Below are 25,381 nucleotides of genomic sequence, written 5' to 3' on the forward strand. Positions count from 1 at the left end.
AACATACAGTTAGGTCCAGAAATATTTGGACAGTGACACAATTTTCGCGAGTTGGGCTCTGCATGCCACCACATTGGATTTGAAATGAAACCTCTACAACAAAATTCAAGTGCAGATTGTAACGTTTAATTTGAAGGTTTGAACAAAAATATCTGATAGAAATTGTAGGAATTGTACACATTTCTTTACAAACACTCCACATTTTAGGAGGTCAAAAGTAATTGGACAAATAAACCAAACCCAAACAAAATATTTTTATTTTCAATATTTTGTTGCGAATCCTTTGGAGGCAATCACTGCCTTAAGTCTGGAACCCATGGACATCACCAAACGCTGGGTTTCCTCCTTCTTAATGCTTTGCCAGGCCTTTACAGCCGCAGCCTTCAGGTCTTGCTTGTTTGTGGGTCTTTCCGTCTTAAGTCTGGATTTGAGCAAGTGAAATGCATGCTCAATTGGGTTAAGATCTGGTGATTGACTTGGCCATTGCAGAATGTTCCACTTTTTTGCACTCATGAACTCCTGGGTAGCTTTGGCTGTATGCTTGGGGTCATTGTCCATCTGTACTATGAAGCGCCGTCCGATCAACTTTGCGGCATTTGGCTGAATCTGGGCTGAAAGTATATCCCGGTACACTTCAGAATTCATCCGGCTACTCTTGTCTGCTGTTATGTCATCAATAAACACAAGTGACCCAGTGCCATTGAAAGCCATGCATGCCCATGCCATCACGTTGCCTCCACCATGTTTTACAGAGGATGTGGTGTGCCTTGGATCATGTGCCGTTCCCTTTCTTCTCCAAACTTTTTTCTTCCCATCATTCTGGTACAGGTTGATCTTTGTCTCATCTGTCCATAGAATACTTTTCCAGAACTGAGCTGGCTTCATGAGGTGTTTTTCAGCAAATTTAACTCTGGCCTGTCTATTTTTGGAATTGATGAATGGTTTGCATCTAGATGTGAACCCTTTGTATTTACTTTCATGGAGTCTTCTCTTTACTGTTGACTTAGAGACAGATACACCTACTTCACTGAGAGTGTTCTGGACTTCAGTTGATGTTGTGAACGGGTTCTTCTTCACCAAAGAAAGTATGCGGCGATCATCCACCACTGTTGTCATCCGTGGACGCCCAGGCCTTTTTGAGTTCCCAAGCTCACCAGTCAATTCCTTTTTTCTCAGAATGTACCCGACTGTTGATTTTGCTACTCCAAGCATGTCTGCTATCTCTCTGATGGATTTTTTCTTTTTTTTCAGCCTCAGGATGTTCTGCTTCACCTCAATTGAGAGTTCCTTAGACCGCATGTTGTCTGGTCACAGCAACAGCTTCCAAATGCAAAACCACACACCTGTAATCAACCCCAGACCTTTTAACTACTTCATTGATTACAGGTTAACGACGGAGACGCCTTCAGAGTTAATTGCAGCCCTTAGAGTCCCTTGTCCAATTACTTTTGGTCCCTTGAAAAAGAGGAGGCTATGCATTACAGAGCTATGATTCCTAAACCCTTTCTCCGATTTGGATGTGAAAACTCTCATATTGCAGCTGGGAGTGTGCACTTTCAGCCCATATTATATATATAATTGTATTTCTGGACATGTTTTTGTAAACAGCTAAAATAACAAAACTTGTGTCACTGTCCAAATATTTCTGGACCTAACTGTAGTTACATAGATTGAAAAAAGACCTTGGTCCATCAACCTTCCTCCACTACTTATATATTTTGTCACTAAATCATTTGTAACCGACAATTTTGTGTGTAATTAGGAAATTCTCCAGCCCTTTTTTAAAAACTTGTTAAAGTGTCTGCCATTACTACCTCTTGTGGTAGGGCATTCCACAGTCTGGCTGCTCTAACTGTAAAGAACCCTTTCCTATTTAGCTGCCGGAATTGCCTTTTTGCACTTGTAGTGAGTGCATCCTGGCCCTTAGTATTGTCTTTGGAAGGAATAAGTCATTTGCCAGTCTTTTGTATTGACCACACATGTAGTAACATGTATTTATACATATTGTAGCACCAACTTCCCTAGTACACCGGCGCTACCCAGCATCCTGGCGCCATGTCCCTGCCCCTCCTCTTACCTTCATTTCTATCCACGTGCATTGCGGTCCCTGGCTGACCCCACCCGTGGATGCCCACATGTGATGTCTTCAGCTCCTGTCTAGGTCCCAGGCTCTCCATATGTTGTGTGGGGTTTCCTGGCCGCTAGCCTAGGGGGCACGCGCGCATGCTTCCTGTTTTTTTATTAGAAAGCATGCGCACCTTGCTAAGATGTCCCCAGTCTATGGCTGGGAGGCATCTGGTGTAAAAGTTTCTCTTCCCTGATGGGCGTCAAACAACTTCCTTAGGTTATTAAACCTAGTTCTGTGTTGTTCCTGCCATGTTGCTCTGGTCTGCCCGTATTCTGCACCAGTCCTCATTGTATCTAGTTCTGGCATGCTGATGTCCGCCCTGGACCTGTCCTGTCCATGTGTTCCCCTGGTACCAGTTTGTATTCTGTTCCTGTAGCTCTGCTATGTTCTGAACCTGTAACCTTGCTGTATCCTGTATTTGTGAAAAAAGTCCTGTTGGTGTTGTGAACCTGATTCTGAAGTGCCTGATGTGCCTGCACCATCCTGTATTGGTCCAAGCTTGCTGTGAGTGGACTACCCTTTTGCGATTCAAACCTGCTGTGCTTGCACTACCCTGTTGCGGTCCAAACCCGCTGTGCTTGCACCACCCTGTTGCGGTCCAGAGCCGTTGCGCTTGTACCATCCTGTTGCTATTCAATCCCGCTGTGCTTGTGTGACGCCCCTGCACTAGTCAGGGTGTCACAGGGAACTGCACTCCTTTCCTTATAGTGCAGAACCCACCTTCCATGGTTCTGGGATCCTAACCTTTGGTGTTGCTTCTATCAGCATTCAAATCCTAGTCACCTTACACCACACCCTGTCAGGCACACCAGTAGTTGGTCTAGCTGGAATAGGGCCACCCGCCTAGGGGTCAGGCAGACTGGTGGGATGGACTTAGTGGAGTGGAATGTCAGCTTTCAGTGAGAGAGGAAATAAGGAATAACGTTTGGAACACCATTCTAAGTCTGAACTGGGTGCAAAAACCTAAAAAACATCACTATGGGGAGATAAGGTATGCACACCAGTGACTATGTAAGGGGAATACATGTAATAGCAGAAACTGCTGTGTGAATACTGACATGAAAAATCCAATAGCTATATGTAAGAATGAAAATGGGAAAAATGGAACCTGCATTACTGCCATGAACATATGAATAAAGAGAAATTTAGCTACTGAATTGATCAATGCAATAGAGCCCCAACACTACGCCAAAGTATTTCTCTACGTTGGGGTCCCTAGCTAGTGTGTGTCCTCTCATGCAGTTAAAAAACTTACCGTGTATGGGAAGCTGAGACCCAGGCTATTTATGCGTATCATGTGGATTGGTAATAGGTGTGAGTGGGGAGGGTTCACAAACGAAAAACTACTAACAAATAAAGAATAAAGTTTGGAACACCATTCTAAGGGCGGCTTTGCACGTTGCAACATCGCACGTGTGATGTCGGTGGGGTCAAATCGAAAGTGACGCACATCCGGCGTCACTTTCGACATCGTAGTGTGTAAATCCTAGATGATACGATTAACGAGCGCAAAAGCGTCGTTATCGTATCATCGGTGTATGCTCCGACTTTTTCATAATTACGCTGCCGCGACAGGCACGATGTTGTTCATTGTTCCTGCGGCAGCACATATCGCTGTGTGTGAAGCCACAGGACCAAGGAACATCACCTTACCTGCCGCCGACGGCTATACGTAAGGAAGAAGGTGGGCGGGATGTTTACATCCTGCTCATCTCCGCCCCTCCGCTTTGATTGGCCGCCTGCCGTGTGACGTCGCTGTGACGTTATACAACCCGCCCCCTTAGGAAGGAGGTGGGACGCCGGCCACAGCGACGTCGCAGGACAGGTGAGTGCATGTGAAGCTGGCGTAGCGATAATGTTCGCTACGCCAGGAATCACAAGATATCGCTGTTGCGGCGGGGGCGGGGACTATCGCGTGCGACATCGCAGCATCGGCTTGCGATGTCGCAACGTGCAAAGCCCGCCTAAGTCTGAACTGGGTGCAAGAACCTAAAAAACATCACTATATGGAGAAAAGGTATGCACACCAGTGACTATGTAAGGGGAATACATGTAATAGCAGAAACTGCTGTGTGAATACTGACATGAAAAATCCAATAGCTATAAGTAAGGATGAAAATGGGAAAAATGGAACCTGCATTACTGCCATGAACATATGAATAAAGAGAAATTTAGCTATTGAATTGATCAATGCAATAGAGCCCCAACAATACGCCAAAGTATTTCTCTACATTGGGGTCCCTAGCTTGTGTGTGTCCTCTCATGCAGTTAAAAAACTTACCGTGTATGAGAAGCTGAAACCCAGGCTATATATGCGTATAATGTGGATTGGCACGCATATATAGCCTGGGTCTCAGCTGAGTGAGTACGCTGCATTTCCCCCACTGCATCTGGCCTGCTGCTTGGCCTGCCCCCCCTTATCCCTGCACCACCACCATCAATAGTCCCGGGGCCTTCCGCTACCCGTGGAGGGAACGTCATCTGGCTGTCCCCGCTCCATCTCCACTGGGTACTCCCATCAGCAGCGACTGTACTCCCATTTACCGCGAACCACGGGTGGCGTCACAAACAATAACTAACCCCCTGTAAATATACCCCCCCCTTTTCATTTTTGAGTGGCCGCGAGCCCCTGGGTCCGAAGACCCTCGAGCCACGGTAAACCCCGGATCCAAGCAGTCCGATTGCTGCAGGGGCGGTACACTTGCACTACCCTTTTGCGGTCCAATCCCACGGAGCTGGCACCACCCTGTTGCGGCCAATCCCACGATGCCTGCACAACCCTGTTGTGGTCCAATCCCACAGTGCCTGCACCACCCTTTTGCTGTCCAATCCTATTTTGTCTGCACAATCATGTTGCGGTTCAATCCCGCTGTGCCTGCACCACCCTGTTGTGGTCCTTACCCGTCTGTGCCAGCACCACCCTGCTGCGATCCATGTCGCAGTCTGTGCCCATCTGTGTTACTGCTGCCGCTCACTTGCTCGAGTCTTCTACTGTTGTAATCCGGTGTTCTGCCTCAGTTCAGTCACCTGTCTGAGTCTGGTATCCTGTCTGTAGTTCGGCTATCCTTGGATCCGGCGTATTCAGGTACCTGCGTATTCAGGGATCGGTGTATCCAGTTACTGGCCTGTCTTGAGACTCCAGCTTTGTTCGTGTGTTCAGTACCTGAAGCCCTGCTGCGGCCTAGGCTTATTGTACCTCTGCTGCCCTGCTGTGGTCTGTACCTGATGTCTGGTGTCTGATGACCCATGCCGTTGTCTGAAGCCCTGTCTGAGGACTTCCTGTGCCTATCCTGTTCCATTGTCTGTTGTCGTGTGTTCCTGTCTGTTTCCCTGGTGGGACCAGCCAGTGTCCCTGATCTTTGTTGCATGAACTCCTGTGTCCTGGGACCAGCCTGAATCCTTGTTCCATCTTGCCTGAGTTTCTAGGCCATTTCTGTCTCCTGGGACCTGCCTGATCCTGATCTGTTCCTGATCTGTCTACCCTGCCTGAACTGTACTGTGATCCTGTGCCAGTCCGTCTGTCCTTGAACTGTGAACTGTCCCTTATCCTGCGGTCACCTAGCCCTGACTCAGCTGCCACAGTCCCTGGACTCTGCCCCTCCCTTGTCTGTGTGGGTCCAGGTTCCTCCTGTGGTCCAGTGGGTGCACCTCTCCCTTGGGATGCACGTCATCCCCGCGCTCGCCGTCTCATCCCCGGCGGTGAGAGTATAACACATATAAATGAGTTCTCCTCTGAGATGTCTTTTTTTGAAGCTAAACAAATCCAATTTTTTCAACCTCTCATCATATGGGAGGCCTTCCTTTCCTTGCAATAATCTAGTTGCAAACCTTTGAACTGAGTTTCTTACTTTTGAATATCCTTTTTAAAATGTGGAGCCCAAAACTGGATCTTATATTCCAGATATGGCGTTACAAGTGATTTATAAAGGGGTAACAATACGTTGGGATCACGGGATCTAATCTCTCTTTTTATACACCCTAAAATCTTCTTTGCTTTTGCTGCTTGACATTGAGTATTGCTGCTCCGCTTCTTTGTAACCAGAATACCCAAGTCCTTCTCCTGTTCTGTAATCCTGAGTTTACTTCCATTTAATGTATACATAGCTATAGGATTACTCCATCCTAAGTGCATTACTTCACATTTAGCAACATTAAATCTCATTTGCCAAGTGTCTGCACATTCTGACATCTTATCCAGAGATCGTTTTATAATATTGTATAATCAAGGTCTGTTTTTAATATCCTACATAGTTTGGTGTCATCAGCAAAGACTGACACTTTACGATCTATCCCATCCACAAGGTCATTTATAAAGAGATTAAAAAGAATCAGTCCTAGCACAGATCCTTGTGGTACCCCACTGCTGACTATAGCCCAATTAGAGAATATACTGAAACGCCCGCGCCGAGGCCTGCAGGGCTGGCACGGTCACCGGGCCGGTGGTATTCGGGGTCGGGGTGAGTGGCCCGACCCGGCTTCCGTCACCCCGGCGAGTTTCAATAAAAGGAAAGGCCCAAAGTCAGTCCGGTGTGACAAGGGGGGGGGGTGGAAGGAGGGTAACGGGTTCCTGGGGAGCTTGCCATCACTCACGGCGGCCACTGAGGTCTCGGCCTCCTCTGCTACCGCTCTGCCCCAGGAAACAGTACGGGACGGGAACGGGGGATCCTAGCAGCCCCACCCATGGTATGCGGCCAGGTGTTCAGCCGCCGCTGCACAGTCTCTCTCCGGGGCAGATGTTATAAGCAGCCAGATGGAATCACTCCCCACAGATGGAGCAGGGGAGCCCCGGGAGGTTAATGAGATCCAGGGCAACAGTCCTCAGGGACACCAGGGGCACAGGGCGGCGGCATTACTCACACCAGTCTCAGAGTGCGGTTCCAGTTGTTCTTTATTTACAGTCTGTTCCACATCGCACCCAGGTGCTGGCCCTCGCCGCCTGTAGCCTCTGGTCAGTCCCGGGCAGGTAGAAGGAAGGGTCCGGTGGAGTGATCTGGGGGGTCTCCCTCTCTTTCTGACTGCGTTACTGCTATCCCCGTGGCATGGAGCATCTTGGGGACCCGCCGCCATTCTCTCTCTCTCTTGCCCGGTAGCGTAGTTAGTACTGCCACCGGGTGCAACACTCTCCAAGGATCCCCAGTCCTCAGCTCCATTCCCTTCCTCAGATGTTATCAGCCCTGGTCTCTGGCATCTACTCAGCAGGAGCTGCTCTCTGTGGAGGTCTACACATCCCTTTTTCTTCCTGGTGCGAAACTTAAGCTTGTTAATTGTTATGCTAGTCACTACATGGACAAGCAGTGAGACAGGAAAATCAAATGTTCCAGGTTCTGATAACAGAAGGGCACATCAAGAATTAAGAGGATAGGCAGAGGGGTAGTCAGGTTATGGTCCAAAGTCAGAATACTTGTAAGGCCTCCGACATACATACGTGAAAAACACGCACGTGTGTTACGTTCCGTTTTTCGGATCCATTTTTAAGTCCGTTTTTATGGTACGTGTGGCATCCGTGTGAATTGCGTATGCTAGTCGTGTGTGCATGTTAAATGTCCGTATGTGCGTGAGATACGTAAGTGACATGTCCGTGTGTTGCCCGTGTGAAATGTTCCGTGTGTGATGCACAATGACGTTGATACATGTCAACTGACAGCAGACAGCGACGCGCGATGAGAATGAACTCGGGTGAACTTCACCCGACTTCATTGCCATACAGCGGCTCTGTCTGTGTCGCAGCCTGATTAGCGGTCACCCGTGAAGGACTCACCGGTGACCACTAATCCCCTGAGTGACTGAAGTGAGCAACGCGATTAGCGCTGCCGTCACTCAGGTTACCCGCGGCTAGCAGGATCCTCCACCCGTGACCGCAACTCACCTGTGACTTCATCACTGTCACTTGGGCGACTTGCTGTCACAGTTGGAGGATCCAGCGGTGGCCGCGAGTAACCTGAGTGACATCATCGTTGATCGCACTTCTCACCTCAGTTGCTGTGTGGAGCTGACAGGAGCGGCGGTGTTCTTCTGCAGCTCTTGTCACCTTCATGCTGCTGAGCTGGAAGTGACGCGGGACCTCCGTGGATTACACCGGACATGGATGGCTTTTTCGGGCTTAATAAAGTGGTGAACGTAAGTATTTGTTAGTGTTTATTATTCAAAATAAAGGATTTCTTCGGGTGTATGTGTTTATTTACTGTAACTTACAGATTAATCATGGAAGGTATCTCGGGGAGACGCCTGACATGATTAATCTTGGACTTAGTGGCAGCTATGGGCTGCTGCCATTAACTCCTTATTATCCCGATTGCCAACGCACCAGGGCAAATCGGGAAGAGCCGGGTAGAGTCCCAGAACTGTCGCATCTAATGGATGCGGCTATTCTGGGCGGCTGCTGGCTGATATTGTTAGGCTGGGGGGCTCCCCATAATGTGGGGCTCCCTATCCTGAGAATACCAGCCTTCAGCCGTTTGACTTTACCCTGGCTGATATTAAAATGAGGGGAACCGCACGTTGTTTTTTTTAAATCATTTATTTATTTATTTTACTGCTCGATATTGACATGCCCAACGGTGGCTGCGATTGGTTGCAGTGAGACAGCTGTCACTCAGCGTGGGGGCGTGTCTTACTGCAACCAATCATAGGCGCCGGTGGGCGGGGAAAGAAGGGAATACGAGATTGATTAATGAGCGGACGGCTTTTTCAAAATAGTAAAAGCCGCCAGAGTTTTTTTAACAGCTGTGCAGCGCCGCGCCGGTGATCGGGGAACGGTGAGTATGAGAGAGGGGGGAGACTGACCGACAGACTGAGAGAAGGACAGACAAGACAGAGAGACCGACCAACGGACTGAGGGAGATTGACCGACATACACAGAAAAAGAAAGAATGACCGACATCGCTAGAAAAAAGCACAAAACGTACACGGAGCATACGGAGATGCATCCGTGTCACGTACGTATGCTCACGGACCCATAGACTTCCATTGGGTCCGTGTGTGCGTGTTCCGTGCAGAAAATGGACATGCTTCCATGCAAAACGGATACACATACGTATCACGGACACGGACACACAGACCGTATGGAATAACGCACGTGTGACCTCAAACATAGCATAACATTGGTGCATGTTTGTACGTGTCTACGGTGTATACGGAAATGGTGGACCAAGCACGCACGTGTTTCACAGATGTGCGTTTGAGGCCTAAGAGAGTGGATCAGAGCAAAGGGACAAGGCAAACAGAAGGTCAGATGTGGTCAAAGGTGGACAGCAAACACTATTGAGCAGAATGCTATGACTGGCAGTGTACTGGGATAAACTGCCCAGCTAAGTAGCTGTAGCTGGGCAATCGCACGGAACAGGGAACACCTGAAGAAACCCAGTACCATCCAGTATCATATTGGTTGACTGAGCTGTCACTCAACACACCAACAGCTCTGTGCACCCAAATTCCATAGTACAGCAAAAAGTCACTCATTGCATCAAAGACACACTAAGCAGAGAAATCATGACATCGACTATGCTAAGTATAACGGGGTGCGGTGCAGTAGATGTGGGCGAGGTACTCATCTCTTACACTCCAGCATATTAAATGATGGTGTGGGCCCTGGCTGGGATGTGAACTATGGAGAGGCTATGCCATTGCAGGCCACATGATGTTGGTGACTTCAGCTGGCCATGACCAGATGTTGAACAGTTCAATGTGAGAGACCACCACTTAAAAATAAAAATGACTACTGAGCACTACCAATCACATGAGGATGAGCAAATTAGGAAAGATGAAGTACGTGTAATCAACTGGTCCCTAGTCAGACTAGAAGAAGACTTAAGGCTGCTTTACACACAGCAACATCGTTAGCGATGACGCTCGTGAAAGCACATGCCCCCGTCGTTTGTGCGTCACGGGCAAATCGCTGCCCGTGGCGCACAATATCGCTAACACCCGTCACACGTACTTACCTTCCTAGCGACGTCACTGTGGGCGGCAAACAACCTCTTTGTTAAGGGGAAGGTTCATGCGCCGTCACACAGCGACCAACCAATAGAAGCGGAGGGGCGGAGACCAGCCGCATTAACGACACGCCCACCTCGTTGCCGGAGAACGCAGGTAAGCTGTTGTTCGTCATTCCCGGGGTGTCACACGTAGCGTTGTGTGCTGCCTCAGGAACGACGAACAACCTACGTCCACAACGACCAACGAGATTTTGAAAATGAACGACGTGTCAACGATCAACGATTAGGTGAGTATTTTTGATCGTTACACGCAACGACATCGCTAACTCCATCGGATGTGCGTCACGAATTCCGTGACCCCGACGACATATGATTAGATATGTCGTTGCGTGTAAAGCCCCATTTAAATCTGAGCCTGATTTGTCCCTGCCTGGCCACAGAGTTTGGCACCCTAAGATAACGCAATGTCTACCTGTAACTTCTAACTGACTTCCAGCCAGTTAAAAGTTACAGGTAGAAGATGACACTGCGGAACTGGAGCGGCACTGAAAAAAGATGAAGATGGTGGCAGGTAAGTATATTATCAAGGTCAGGTGGCTTAAATTAAAAAAAAAGTGCAGGAGTGATTTTTTTTGCGTTTATTTTTTTTTTATGCAAAAAGAACCGTGTATTACAGTATGAGCAAGGCTGATGAGACTTATAAAAATATTGTGCCCACAGTGCTTTTATTCTAACACTGTACAAATTAATGTGCGGTGGTTGTTGGACCCATAGTATGTCAATTTGTCTTGAGCTATGCATTTTATTTGCAGATTTCCCTCACTGACTTGAATAAGATGCACATGTGTTTTTATTGTGTTTCTGCAATGGAAACGCAAAAAAATTGCATGTAATCGGCACATGATGTTATCAATATAGTTTTAATAAGGCTCAGGAAGCAAGATGTTTTCAAAACAATGCATTTTTATTTAAAACTTGAAATACTAAAAAAGAAGCAAAAGCCACAACACAAAATAACATGATAAAAAAGTATGTGAAAACCCCCCACTAAATAACACAATGAAAAAACACAAGTAACATAATTCACCTAATTGGTGCAGAAATGCTGCTTCAGAAATGCACCAAATACTCATTGAGGACATTGAGGGAACTTAGCTTAAAGGCTGCTTTACACGCAATGACATCGCTAACGAGATGTAGTTGGGGTCACGGAATTCGTGACGCACATCCGGCCTCATTAACGACGTCGTTGCGTGTGACACGTACGAGCGACCGCTAACGATGCAAAATACTCACCTAATCGTTGATCGTTGACATGTCGTTCCTTTCCCAAATATCGTTAGTGCTTTTGGACGCAGGTTGTTCGTCGTTCCTGAGGCAGCACACATCACTACGTGTGACACCTCAGGAACGACGAACAACACTTTACCTGCGTCCTCCAACAATGAGGTGGGCGTGACTTTCCTGCGGCTGCTCTCCTCCCCTCCGCTTCTATTGTACGCCTGCCGTGTGACGTCGCTTATAGCTGCCACTAAGCCCTAGATTAGTAATGGGAGGCATCTATGAGACCCCACAGTACTAATCTTTAAAAGACAGTAAATAAACACAAACACCGAAAAAATCCTATATTTGAAATAAAAGCCAAAACACCCAGGTAGATGTATTCCCAGAGGAGTGTAATTTCATAGGTGGGATCACTTGAGTGGCAGATTCTGCTGCAGTGGCACTTTGGGACTTTGTATACGGAGTCTGCAAAGTATTCTAGGAAAATCCAAGCCCAATAAGTCAAATAGCATGCCTAACTTCCAGTGCCTTGTAGTGGGGCCAAACACTACCATACATCCCCATACAGGTTATTTTAACATTCAGGATAAATTGTGTGCCAAACATGGGGGCCAGTTTTACATATAAATTTTTGTTAAAATGTAAAATTTGGGGCTAAAACAACATTTTGAAGGTAAAAATGTAATTATTTTTCCTTCACTGCTCAATTGTATAAAAATGTTTGAAGCACCTGTGGTGTCAATATACTCACGGCTTCACTAGATAAATTTATTGAGGGGTGCAGTTTGTAAAATTGGGTCACTTATGGGTTTTTTTTTTGTTGTTCTGGCACCCTAGGGACTCTGTTAATGTAATGGAAATGAATGGCATGTAATGTAATGAAATGGCACCTGCAAACTATTTCAGCAAAATTTGAACTCCATTCTGGTGCTCCTTCCCTTTTTAGCTTTACACTGTGGTGGAAAAGCAGTTTCTGTCCACAAATCAGCGTACTCATGAGAAGTTGCATAGCAAATTACGTGGTGCTTTTTCTCCTATTAGCCCTTTTTGAATATGAAATACTTGGGCTAAAAAATGTAATTTTTAATTTTCACAGCTCAATATTATAATATTCTGTGAATCACCTGTGGGTTTAAAATGATCACAAAAATACTAGACACATTTTTTAAGGGGTACAGTTTCCAAACTGGGGGTCACTATTAGGGGTTTCTGTAGTTTTAGCTTACCAGGGATTCTGCTAAAGTGACATGGTATCCACAATCTATTGTAGCAGAAATTGTGCTCAAATCGTCAAACGCTACTCTTTGAATTCCAGTCCTGCTGTGCGCCCAAACAGTAGTTTCTGACCACATATGGAGTATCAGTGTATTCAGAAGAAATTGCACAACAGCCTAGTCTATTTTCTCCTTTTGAAAGTTAGTAGTTTAGGGCAAAATCCTAATTTTTATGGAAAAAAAATGCAATTTTCAGTTATCTTTTGACCCTAGTAAAAAATAGGTTGTTCCAGTTCTGCATTAGCGAATTGTACAACACATTTACCAAAGTTTTTCCCTAATGGTAATTTTTATGTTTTGCGGCTTAAGGTGAAAATGAAAAATAATGAAGTGTAATATTTTTTTCTCATTGGGATTTTCGAGGTGAAAAGTTATTTCTGTAGTTTTGAAAAGGTGTGGAAAGGAAAGGACTATAAAACCAATGTAATTTTAAGAAGCTACACTAATCTAAATTGTTTTGCCTGCATGTATTTGACAATTTTAACCATTTCAGCCTTAGAGCTTAAAAGGTTTTTTGTAGTACATCCGTTTGAATAATTACATTAACTAACATTGACTTTCTATTCTAGACTTTCTAAATACAGATTGATGTCAATGAGGCCTTAAGCATTAAGCAGACATGTCAGCAGGGAAAGATTTCCATACTATCATTCTCATGCATTGGGAATTATTGGACATGACGCACTGATAATGCAGGACTTCTTATTCTTGCATATGCATTTTTTTATACTGGTGAAGCTTTTGAAAGAGTTGATATTTTTTGTATTTTGCATTTTAGGTATTCATTTCAAGACGAGGAGGATATGTTTATGGTTGTGGATCTTCTCCTTGGTGGTGACCTTAGATTCCATCTTCAGCAAAATGTTCGTTTCACTGAGGCCTCTGTAAAGCTCTTTATCTGTGAAATAGCCATGGCTCTTGACTACTTACAGAGCAAAAATATCATTCACCGGTGAGTTTGTTTTCCTGTTTATGCATTTGCTCTCTGTGTACACTGGCATTTCACATGGGCTACTTGTTTTTGAATATTTCATTATATACTTAAGTATGCTACATGCTTTAGAATGCTGTCAGTTGAATTTTTTCCTCCTACCTCCCACATACTCGACAGGTATGATGGTGTCTTCTGCTTATGAAGGATTTTTCATCCGTTTTAGTATCTTAAGTTAGCCACATCCTGGAATAGGGGCTCCAGAGCTGAAAAAATCATAGGCTTATTTCATCAAAGCGATTACGGCAGAACTTTGTCAAAAAATCAATTTGAAAAGTCACGAATTTGACCAAAAATTTTTACTTTTTTCTTGATTTCACACCAATTTTGGCAGAGCTGGGATGAGAGTGAAATGAGGTTATGACATCACAGCTTATGTAATTCATGACAAGTTACTAGTGATGAGCGAGCGTATTCATTACTATGCGCTATTCGTAGAATAGAACGGTACTCTGGCTATTCCGTTATACTGTAATAGAGTATTCGCCTCCCTATATTCGGATGTCCCGCCCAGCCATTTTGGCACCTGATTTTCAGCCAATAAACATGCTGGGCTTCTTAACCAATTACAGTGATGCCGCATCCATCTTGGTTGTGGCGTTACTGTGATTGGCTGGCTGCTCAGCATCATGGGGTCTATAAAAGACCTTCTGCCGCTATTTTGCGCACATTGCGCCCGAAGCCTTCATTGTATCAGCGTAGGCATAGAGCAAGAAGTTGCTAGGGAAAGTGTAGGCCTCTTAATAACACAAAAAGCCCTTTTCAGGGCTACCTGCAGCATAGGTCAGTGTAGCATTCAGTGACAGATTTCAGCGTACGGAGAGTGTTCACAGCAGTGGGTGTCTGTCACTACCTCCATCGTACTGTCCAGAAACCAGAATACAATAGCTCTTTTAAGAGCTGATAGCACTGTACAAAGTCACATCAGGGAGGCAGAGACTGTGGATTAGGTAGGGATTCTGGACCTGTTTCCACAATAGTCAGGGTTTCACAGCCTGACTTGTGCCATCCGTCCACTATAGCCACGTTCATACGTTACTAGTGGCTTTTGCAAATACAAAGCAGGACTCTACCATTTTGTGGTGCCTGATACAGTAAAGCACCATTCCTGTTTCCCAATAGTTAGGGTTTCACAGCCTGACTTGTGAAGTCCGTCGACGTCAGCCATATTCATACATTACTGGTGGCTTTTGCAAATACAAAGAGGAAGCTTTGAGTGCCCAGCATATGGCTATGGAGCCAGATTTCCCCATTGGTGATACTACCCAGCCCAGTCAAAATTCTGAGGCAACATTGGGTGATGATGAGGAGGATGGGAAGAATGAGAAGGACGAAGACGTTTTTCTCTGTTCTACGCATGGGACTCCTAATGCTACACAGGGGACTTTCAACCCCAGCTTCATGTCTGTCCAGTATGGATGGGCTGGAGAGAAGGAGGTGAAGGAGGCGGCGAGTCAGAGTTGAGGATGAATATTATTGATCTTCCTGGTGGGGGTACAGAACCTTTGCCTGTTTGCAGCTTGGCCCACATGGCACAGTTCATGTGTAAGTGTCTGTGGCAAGACCCTCGTGTGATACACATTTTATACAAAACGTTTTACTGGTTGGCCACCTTTCTGGACCCGCAGTACAAGGAGAAATTTCCTTCTCTCCTTTTGGAGTCACCAAAGGGTTACACAATGGAATCTTTAGAGGGTCATTGTAGATCAGTTGATGATAACATCCCCCTCAGGCAACGCTGGCGGCATATTTACTGGCTCTTTTCAACACCAAGGATTAATGGGGAGAGACACCAACACCAGATCCAACAGAGGTGGGGGGAAAATGTGTGCAAATAGGGCCATTTTCAATAAACCAGGATATCAGCAAGGGCTATCTGTGCCTGTAACAATACCAAGGAGGGAGAAGTTGAGCAACATGATCAAGGGATACGTCCTCGCTGATACTTCAGTTCCCTTTTAATTATTGGGTGTCCAAGGTGAACACTTGGCCCGACCTCACCTTATACGCCTTGGAGGTGCTGGCCTGCTAGTGTGATGTCAGAGCATGTTTTTAGTTCTGCTGGGGCTATCATCACTGATAGGCATTCACACCTCTCCACAGATAATGCAGACATACTTAGGGGTGCTTCACACACAGCGAGCTCGCTGCCGAGATCGCTGCTGAGTCACGCTTTTTGTGACGCAGCAGTGACCTCATTAGCGATCTCGCTGTGTGTGACACTGAGCAGCGATCTGGCCCCTGCTGCGAGATCGCTGCTCGTTACACACAGCCCTGGTTCGTTTTCTTCAAAGCCGCTCTCCCGCTGTGACACACAGATCGCTGTGTGTGTCAGCGAGAGAGCGACAAATGAAGCGAGCAGGGAGCAGGAGCCGGCGTCTGACAGCTGAGGTAAGCTTGTAACCAAGATAAACATCGGGTAACCAAGGTGGTTACCCGATATTTACCTTAGTTACCAGCCTCCGCAGCTCTCACGCTGCCTGTGCTGCCGGCTCCGGCTCTCTGCACATGTAGCTGCTGTACACATCGGGTTAATTAACCCGATGTGTACAGCAGCTAGGAGAGCAAGGAGCCAGCGCTAAGCAGTGTGCGTGGCTCCCTGCTCTCTGCACATGTAGCTGCATTACACATCGGGTTAATTAACCCGATGTGTACAGCAGCTAGGAGAGCAAGGAGCCAGCGCTCAGTGTGCGCGGCTCCCTGCTCTCTGCACACAGTGCTGGTAACTAATGTAAACATCGGGTAACCATACCCGATGTTTACCTTAGTTACCAGTCTCCGCAGCTTCCAGTCGGCGGCTCCGTGCAAGCGCAGCGTCGCTTGCACGTCGCTGCTGGCTGGGGGCTGTTCAGTGGTCGCTGGTGAGATCTGCCTGTTTGACAGCTCACCAGCGACCATGTAGCGATGCAGCAGCGATCCTGACCAGGTCAGATCGCTGGTCGGATCACTGCTGCATCGCTAAGTGTGAAGGTACCCTTAATCTGTTTAAATTTAACAAGGACTGGATTTCTCCACAGTTTGCCATCTCTCCAGATGAGAGAAAGCCAAACTAAATTCCCCCAAATTGTTAATTTTGGCTACTGCTGTTAACGTCCACCCCTTGCCATATACAGTGCCTACAAGTAGTATTCAACCCCCTGCAGATTTAGCAGGTTTACACATTCGGAATTAACTTGGCATTGTGACATTTGGACTGTAGATCAGCCTGGAAGTGTGAAATGCACTGCAGCAAAAAAGAATGTTGTTTCTTTTTTTCTTTTTTTTTTTAAATTGTGAAAAGTTTATTCAGAGGGTCATTTATTATTCAACCCCTCAAACCACAAGAATTCTGTTTGGTTCCCCTAAAGTATTAAGAAGTATTTCAGGCACAAAGAACAATGAGCTTCACATGTTTGATCACAATTATCTCTTTTTCCAGCCTTTTCTGACTAATTAAGACCCTCCCCAAACTTGTGAACAGCACTCATACTTGGTCAACATGGGAAAGACAAAGGAGCATTCCAAGGCCATCAGAGACAAGATCGTGGTGGGTCACAAGGCTGGCAAGGGGTACAAAACCCTTTCCAAGGAGTTGGGCCTACCTGTCTCCACTGTTGGGAGCATCATCCGGAAGTGGAAGGCTTATGGAACTACTGTTAGCCTTCCACGGCCTGGACAGCCTTTGAAAGTTTCCACCCGTGTCGAGGCCAGGCTTGTCCGAAGAGTCAAGGCTAACCCAAGGACAACAAGGAAGGAGCTCCGGGAAGATCTCATGGCAGTGGGGACATTGGTTTCAGTCAATACCATAAGTAACGTACTCCACCGCAATGGTCTCCGTTCCAGACGAGCCCGTAAGGTACCTTTACTTTCAAAGCGTCATGTCAAGGCTCGTCTACAGTTTGCTCATGATCACTTGGAGGACTCTGAGACAGACTGGTTCAAGGTTCTCTGGTCTGATGAGACCAAGATCGAGATCTTTGGTGCCAACCACACACGTGACGTTTGGAGACTGGATGGCAATGCATACGACCCCAAGAATACCATCCCTGCAGTCAAGCATGGTGGTGGCAGCATCATGCTGTGGGGCTGTTTCTCAGCCAAGGGGCCTGGCCATCTGGTCCGCATCCATGGGAAGATGGATAGCACGGCCTACCTGGAGATTTTGGCCAAGAACCTCCGCTCCTCCATCAAGGATCTTAAGATGGGTCGTCATTTCATCTTCCAACAAGACAGCGACCCAAAGCACACAGCCAAGAAAACCAAGGCCTAGTTCAAGAGGGAAAAAATCAAGGTGTTGCAGTGGCCTAGTCAGTCTCCTGACCTTAACCCAATTGAAAACTTGTGGAAGGAGCTCAAGATTAAAGTCCACATGAGACACCCAAAGAACCTAGATAACTTGGAGAAGATCTGCATGGAGGAGTGGGCCAAGATAACTCCAGAGACCTGTGCCGGCCTGATCAGGTCATATAAAAGACGATTATTAGCTGTAGTTGCAAACAAGGGTTATTCCACAAAATATTAAACCTAGGGGTTGAATAATAATTGACCCACACTTTTATGTTGAAAATGTATTAAAATTTAACTGAGCAACATAACTTGTTAGTTTGTAAGATTTATGCATATGTTAATAAATCCTGCTCTTGTTTGAAGTTTTCAGGCTCTAACTTATTTGCATCTTATAAAACCTGCTAAATCTGCAAGGGGTTGAATGCTACTTGTAGGCACTGTACGTAAAGCTACTTCTTTCCTGCGTCAACCATGATTCATGCCATAGTGCTAATTTTTGTAAACACTATGCACATTGTGCAGTAGACAAACCAGGACAGTACTCCTACTTCAGCTTAACTACTATTTGTCATTGTAGGTCCTTGTGATAGGGACTTCTTGCGTCAACCATAACTCAGGCCATAGGGCTAATTTTTGTAAACACTATGCACATTGTGCAGTGGCGGACAAACTAGGACAGTACTCCTACTCCAGCCTAACTACTCTTTGTCATTGGAGGCCCTTGTGATGGGGACTTCCTGCGTCAACCATAACTCAGGCCATAGGGCTAGTTTTTAAACAATGCACATCCGTGTGGCAACCGCATCCTTTACTTTCTGTATATGGTCCGTTTTACATCCCTGTGCCTTCCGTTTTTTTAGTGGACCTCCCAAAAAAAGGGAGGGAGGGATACATACAGTCAAAAGCTAGAAAGATAGATAGCTGGATAGATATATACAGTCATATGAAAAAGTTTGGGCACCTCTATTAATGTTAACCTTTTTTCTTTATAACAATTTGGGTTTTTGTAACAGCTATTTTAGTTTCATATATCTAATAACTGATGGACTGAGTCATATTTCTGGATTGAAATGAGGTGTATTGTACTAACAGAAAATGTGCAATCCGAATTTAAACAAAATTTCACCGGTGCAAAAGTATGGGCACCCTTATCAATTTCTTGATTTGAACGCTCCTAACTACTTTTTACTGACTTACTAAAGCACTAAATTGGTTTTGTAACCTCATTGAGCTTTGAACTTCATAGGCAGGTGTATCCAATCATGAGAAAAGGTATTTAAGGTGGCCACTTGCAAGTTATTCTCTTATTTGAATCTCCTATGAAGAGTCGCATCATGGGCTCCTCAAAACAACTCTCAAATGATCTGAAAACAAAGATTATTCAACATAGTTGTTCAGGGGAAGGATACAAAAAGTTGTCTCAGAGATTTAAACTGTCAGTTTCCACTGTGAGGAACATAGTAAGGAAATGGAAGAACACAGGTACAGTTCTTGTTAAGCCCAGAAGTGGCAGGCCAAGAAAAATATCAGAAAGGCAGAGAAGAAGAATGGTGAGAACAGTCAAGGACAACCCACAGACTACCTCCAAAGACCTGCAGCTTCATCTAGCTGCAGATAGTGTCAATGTGCATCGGTCAGCAATACAGCACACGTTGCACAAGGAGAAGCTGTATGGGAGAGTGATGCGAAAGAAGCCATTTCTGCAAGCACACCACAAACAGAGTCGCCTGAGGTATGCAAAAGCACATTTGAACAAGCCAGATACATTTTAGAAGAAGGTCCTGTGGACTGATGAAACAAAGATTGAGTTGTTTGGTCATACAATAAGGCGTTATGCATGGAGGCAAAAAAACACGGCATTCCAAGAAGAGCATTTGCTACCCACAGTAAAATTTGGTGGAGGTTCCATCATGCTTTGGGGCTGTGTGGCCAATGCCGGCATCGGGAATCTTGTTAAAGTTGAGGGTCGCATGGATTGAACTCAGTATCAGCAGATTCTTGACAATAATGTGCAAGAATCAGTGACGAAGTTGAAGTTACGCAGGGGGTGGATATTTCAGCAAGACAATGATCCAAAACACCGCTCCAAATCTACTCAGGCATTCATGCAGAGGAACAATTACAATGTTCTGGAATGGCCATCCCAGTCCCCAGACCTGAATATCATTGAAAATCTGTGGGATGATTTGAAGCGTGCTGTCCATGCTCGGCGACCATCAAACTTAACTGAACTGGAATTGTTTTGTAAACAGGAATGGTCAAATATATCTTCATTCAGGATCCAGGAACTCATTAAAAGCTACAGGAAGCGACTAGAGGCTGTTATTTTTGCAAAAGGAGGATCTACAAAATATTAATGTCACTTTTATGTTGAGGTGCCCATACTTTTGCACTCGGTCAAATTTTGTTTAAATGCAGATTGCACATTTTCTGTTAGTACAATAAACCTCATTTCAATCCAGAAATATTACTCAGTCCATCAGTTATTAGATATATGAAACTGAAATAGCTGTTGCAAAAACCCAAATTGTTATAAAGAAAAAAAGTTAACATTAATAGGGGTGCCCAAACTTTTTCATATGACTGTATCTGGATGGATAGAAAAAAGGATAAACTGGAGCTTTATGCTGAATAATCAATCAAAATGTATTTAAGACAAAGTCATTAAGGTGCACAGTGCAATACATGATGACGTAAAATGTTATACATATGAAGAAAGAATGGGGGACATGATGTATAAAAAACAAATGCTGGGTACGGACAAAGAGAAAATGCTCGCAGAGTCAGGGCTCACATATGGCCTGACACAGATGTAATCAAAGGTCCCTGAGCAGTATATAGATCTGTTTGGCAGGGCATTTTCTCTTTGTCCGTACCCGGCATTTGTTTTTTATACATCATGTCCCCCATCCTTTCTTCATATGTATAACATTTTATGTCATCATGTATTGCACTGTGCACCTTAATGACTTTGTCTTAAATAAATTTTGATTGATTATTCAGCATATAGCTCCAGTTTCTCCTTTTTTCCATGTATTTTTGAGCTGCTGCCAACCTGGTGTGGTTCCTCCACACTTTCTTGTTTGTTTCTTAATGGAATTGAATAGTTTCATCTGGATGGATAGGTAGATATAATGTCCCACTCCCCTATATTTTGTAATCTTGCACCCTTTGGTGCCTTTCATGGGGCACTAAAGGGTGCTTAGCCTTGTATGTAGCTAAATAAATAATTTAAAAAAACTATGTAGAGTTTCCCCTATTTTTCGTTGCCAGCTTTGGTAAAGCAGAAGGCTGCAGCTGCAGACCACAGCTGGCAGCTTCACCTTGGCTGATAATCCAAACCAGACGGCACCCCACGCAGTTATTTTAAAGTAAATAAATAATTTAAAACAAAAAATGTGGGGTCCCCCCCCAAATTGGATCACCACCAGCTAAGGTAAAGCGGATTGCTGTGGTCTGGTATTCTCAGACTAGGGAAGTCCATGGTTATTGGACTCTCCCCTATTTAAAAATAGCAGGCCGCAGCCACCCCAGAAGTGGCGCATCCATTAGATGCGCCAATCCTGGCGCTTCACCACAGCTCATCCCGCTGCCCTGGTGCGATGGCAAACGGGGTAATATATGAGGTTGATACCAGTTGTTTAATGTCACCTGGCATCAAGCCCTGGCATTAGTAATGTCACGGCATCTATCAGATACCCGACATCACTAACCCAGTCAGTAATACAAAATATAGACAACAAAAAAATGTTTTATTTAAAAAAGCACTCCCCAACACAGGTTGAAATGTTGGATACTATACAGTGACATGGAAAAGGGAAACAATGTTTTGAACTTTTGACTTTCAGGCTCCATATCTCATCATCCACTACTTCTTTGAGCGTGAAACTACCTTTATTTTATATATAATCATCTTGGCTAGCTCATGTTTATATTTGATTTGCAACTATTTAGCATATGATTAGTCATGCAAATTCTTGTCATGTCATTGCAATGTTACAGCTTTGCTCCTGGTGTTTTTTTTTTTGTTTTTTTTGTTTTTTTTTTTTATAATTTCTTCCTGTATACTACAAACTACAACCTGTGCTCACATTCTCTAATAGTTCAGTGTGTTATTAGGTTGATTCCCAAACGAAAGGTCACTGGTGTGAATCGAGGAGCAGCCATGATGAAGGTTTTCCAAAAAAGAGACACAGCATCATCCAGCTCTTTAGTAGCGGTCTCTCGGTCTAGAAAATTGCCAAACTGCATCATGTCAGTGCCATAACAGTTGGAAGAATTTGAAATCACAAGGTCTATCAGTTTTGGTGCAACAAATGTGGCAGTGGAGGTGTCTCGTATGCTTCGTAACAGTGAGGTCACAGACGTCCTTGCAAGAATCATGTGATGCATGTTACACAAGTCTGGAATGGTGGCTAAAAAAGTAAAGAAGCCTCGACTTCAAAATCATCATAAGAAGCGTTGGTTCGAATTTGTAAACAAGTACGAAAAACGGACAGTAGAAGATTGGAAACGGGAGATTTGTAGTGATGAAACAGAAGCCAATAGATTAGGATCTGGGGGGGGGGGCAAGTGGGTCTGTAAAAAACAAGGGGAAAAGGGGCAAATGGATATAGAAATTGACAGAACTGTCAAGTTTGGGGAGGAAGTCTTTTGTATTGGGGTTGTTTTACAGCCAAAGGCGTTAAATACTTGACCAGGATTGAGGTATATGTGAGCATCCTACAAGATGAGTTATTTTGTAAACTGAAGTACTAGAAGTATAAAAAGGATGACATTGTGTTCCAGCAGAACAACAACACAAAGCATATGTCGAGAATGGCGAAGAAATGGTACAATGACAATTAAGTAGAGGTGCTAATTGGCCCAAACAGTCCCCAGAGCTCAAGCCAATCAGACACTTGTGGGTAGAGTTGAAGAAAAAGCTGTATACATACCCAAGTGAGTCGACCAATATGAAGCAACTTTGTGAACATATAGAAGAGACCTGGCATCAGATATCGGTTGAGACATGCTTGAATCAGAGCTTGTCCAGAAGGATTCAGGCTGTGAATTTACTCTAGATTTTTAGGAGCAAAACAGTAACAATGCAGTGACATGACAATAATCTGCATAACTTATCTTATGCTAAATAGCTGCAAGTCAAATTTATGTACAGTATGAGATAGCCAAGATGATTGTCTATAAAATGATGATAGTCTAACATTCAAATTTGCAGTGGATGGTTGAGATAATATGGAGCCAAAAGTTCAAAACATTGTTACCCTTTTGATTGGCAGTGTATTTGTATATACATTTATCAATTTTAATAAACACTATTGAAGTAATCGTTTTGATGTTATCCATGCTTCAGTTCAAAAATGTTCACATTTCTAGAAATTTGCTGAAACTGTTGTGCACTGAAGGAGCATGAACTTTTCTCTATACCTATGTACAATACGCCTTTGATATCATATGGAGGAAAATGGAGCTTATTTCTGCTGGATTCCTTATTAACAAAAAATATAAGGCTTGTTCTATCAGATGTTTTATATACAGGGGTATACTACACTCTCTTCTAGGGAAGATTATGTCTGCACACACGAAGTGAAGTAGAGCCTGTATAGCAGTATATGTTAGCTGTACAGCTCTGGAACAGTTGTGCATTAGCCCTTAGGCTCTATTTACATTAGTGCTGAGAAACAAGATGGAAACTTGACAGACCCATTAAAATGTAATCATTTTGATAACGCAAACCATAAAGTTGACATGAACAGAGTCTTACTGCACATTCAGGAGCACAGTCGAGTTTTGATTTCTGGCTGGGGATGATGTGTGTTAATTTAGTAATATAATTCAATCTCAGCTGAGGCATGAACAGTGAACCAAGCATGGACAAAAAAGCAAGAAAAATAAAACAATCCTGCATAGATAAGCACTTTGTAATAGAAATCATTGGAAGCAGTGAGAAGCCTTCTGGGACTATTGTATACTTGGTTGCCTGCTGAAATCATTCATGCAGAAGCTGATGTTACAGAAAATGAATTGTTTCCCTGTAAATGACATGGAGATTAGGCCATATCAGTCAGTTCCAGGCCGGTAGTTTTATACAGATGTTAATATCATGTCATGCTTTAGGTTAGCAAGAGTGACAGAAGATTTAATACTTTCTTGCCAGCACATTCACAGGCATTACAAGACAATACTTCCCAGTAGCTAAATACAGATATTGATTTTGTTCACTTCACAGCTTAAATAATCAAATTATAAAATCAATTGTCAATAGGCTACCACATGGACCATTACCACCTTCTTCCATCTTCTGTTTAAAAGGCCAATAGTTGCCAGTTTTGCAGTCCAATGTCACCTTTGCTATAAAAAAAAACTAAGGGCAAGATTCATCAAAGCGATTGTAAAACACTGTGAACAGTTGCAAGAATTTTACGCAACGCAGAGTTTTGCAAAAATGTTGCAACTTTTGGTGTTTTCATACCAGATTGGGCCAGCTCTGACAAAATGGCCAGAGGTGGAACGGGACAGAGGAGCAATAGGGGGCTGAGGAGCCAAATGCATGAAGAACTGCTGAGTGCTTAATGCCACCATCGTTGTGGACCAGAGTAAGGTTTATGTCGAGGTGCACAGAAGAGCATGCAATTATTCAGATGCATCAGATGCATCAGGAAGAGTGAGCCTTTTAATGAATTAGGTGCCTCTGAATTCAGCACTTTCCATCATGAAGACCAGTATGAAACATTTTTATCAATGTCTGGCTTGTTTGGCCTGGTATTGGTTGGCTGACATTTTATGGGTAGAAAATTTTGTATACACTTAATAAATATTGCTTAAGCTTCAAATACTCCCACATTCTCAAGTTTTGCTGTCTTCATTTCACAGGGTTAGTATACGCACTGTGCTCTCGCTGCTTACCTCATACCAGCAGCACATCTACAATATGATTACACTGTCTCAGCCATGGTGTCTCAGCTGACTTAAGATAATCCACAAAACTAGCTCCTTATTCTGGAGAGTACAGAAAGCCTAAAGGAACACATTGAGATTGTGGGAAATGTAGCTTCAGTTCCAACTAGCACTAGAAAAGTGCAGCAAACTGTATTGAGGCATGTTTATGTATATTTGCATAAGTTAGTAACATTTATGGACTATGTATATATATCCAGTACAGACCAAAAGTTTGGCCACACCTTCTCATTCAGAGTTTTCTTTATTTTCAGGACTCTGAAAATTGTAGATTCACATTGAAGGCATCAAAACTATGAATTAAACCATGTGGTATGAAATACTTAAAAATGTGTGAAACAACTGAAAATATGTCTTATATTCTAAGTTCTTCAAAGTAGCCACCTTTTGCTTTGATTCCTGCTTTGCAAACTCTTGGCATTCTCTTGATGAGCTTCAAGAGGTAGTCACCGGAAATGGGTTATCAAAAGTCTTGAAGGAGTTCCTAGAGATGCTTAGCACTTGTTGGCCCTTTTGCTTTCACTCTGCGGTCCAGCTCACCCCAAAT

General features: G+C 44.3%; 1 protein-coding gene across 1 annotated transcript in view; it reads left to right on the forward strand.

Annotated features, from left to right (window-relative positions):
* STK32A (serine/threonine kinase 32A) overlaps window positions 1-25,381 on the forward strand; it is a 374,739-nt gene that overhangs the window by 133,254 nt on the left and 216,104 nt on the right. The window contains exon 5 of the mRNA XM_075342342.1: window positions 13,399-13,572. Coding sequence (XP_075198457.1) covers window positions 13,399-13,572 — 174 coding nt within the window. The remainder of the gene's footprint in view (window positions 1-13,398; window positions 13,573-25,381) is intronic.

Source organism: Anomaloglossus baeobatrachus, chromosome 4 (assembly GCF_048569485.1).
Source record: "Anomaloglossus baeobatrachus isolate aAnoBae1 chromosome 4, aAnoBae1.hap1, whole genome shotgun sequence".
Lineage (NCBI taxonomy): Eukaryota > Metazoa > Chordata > Amphibia > Anura > Aromobatidae > Anomaloglossus > Anomaloglossus baeobatrachus.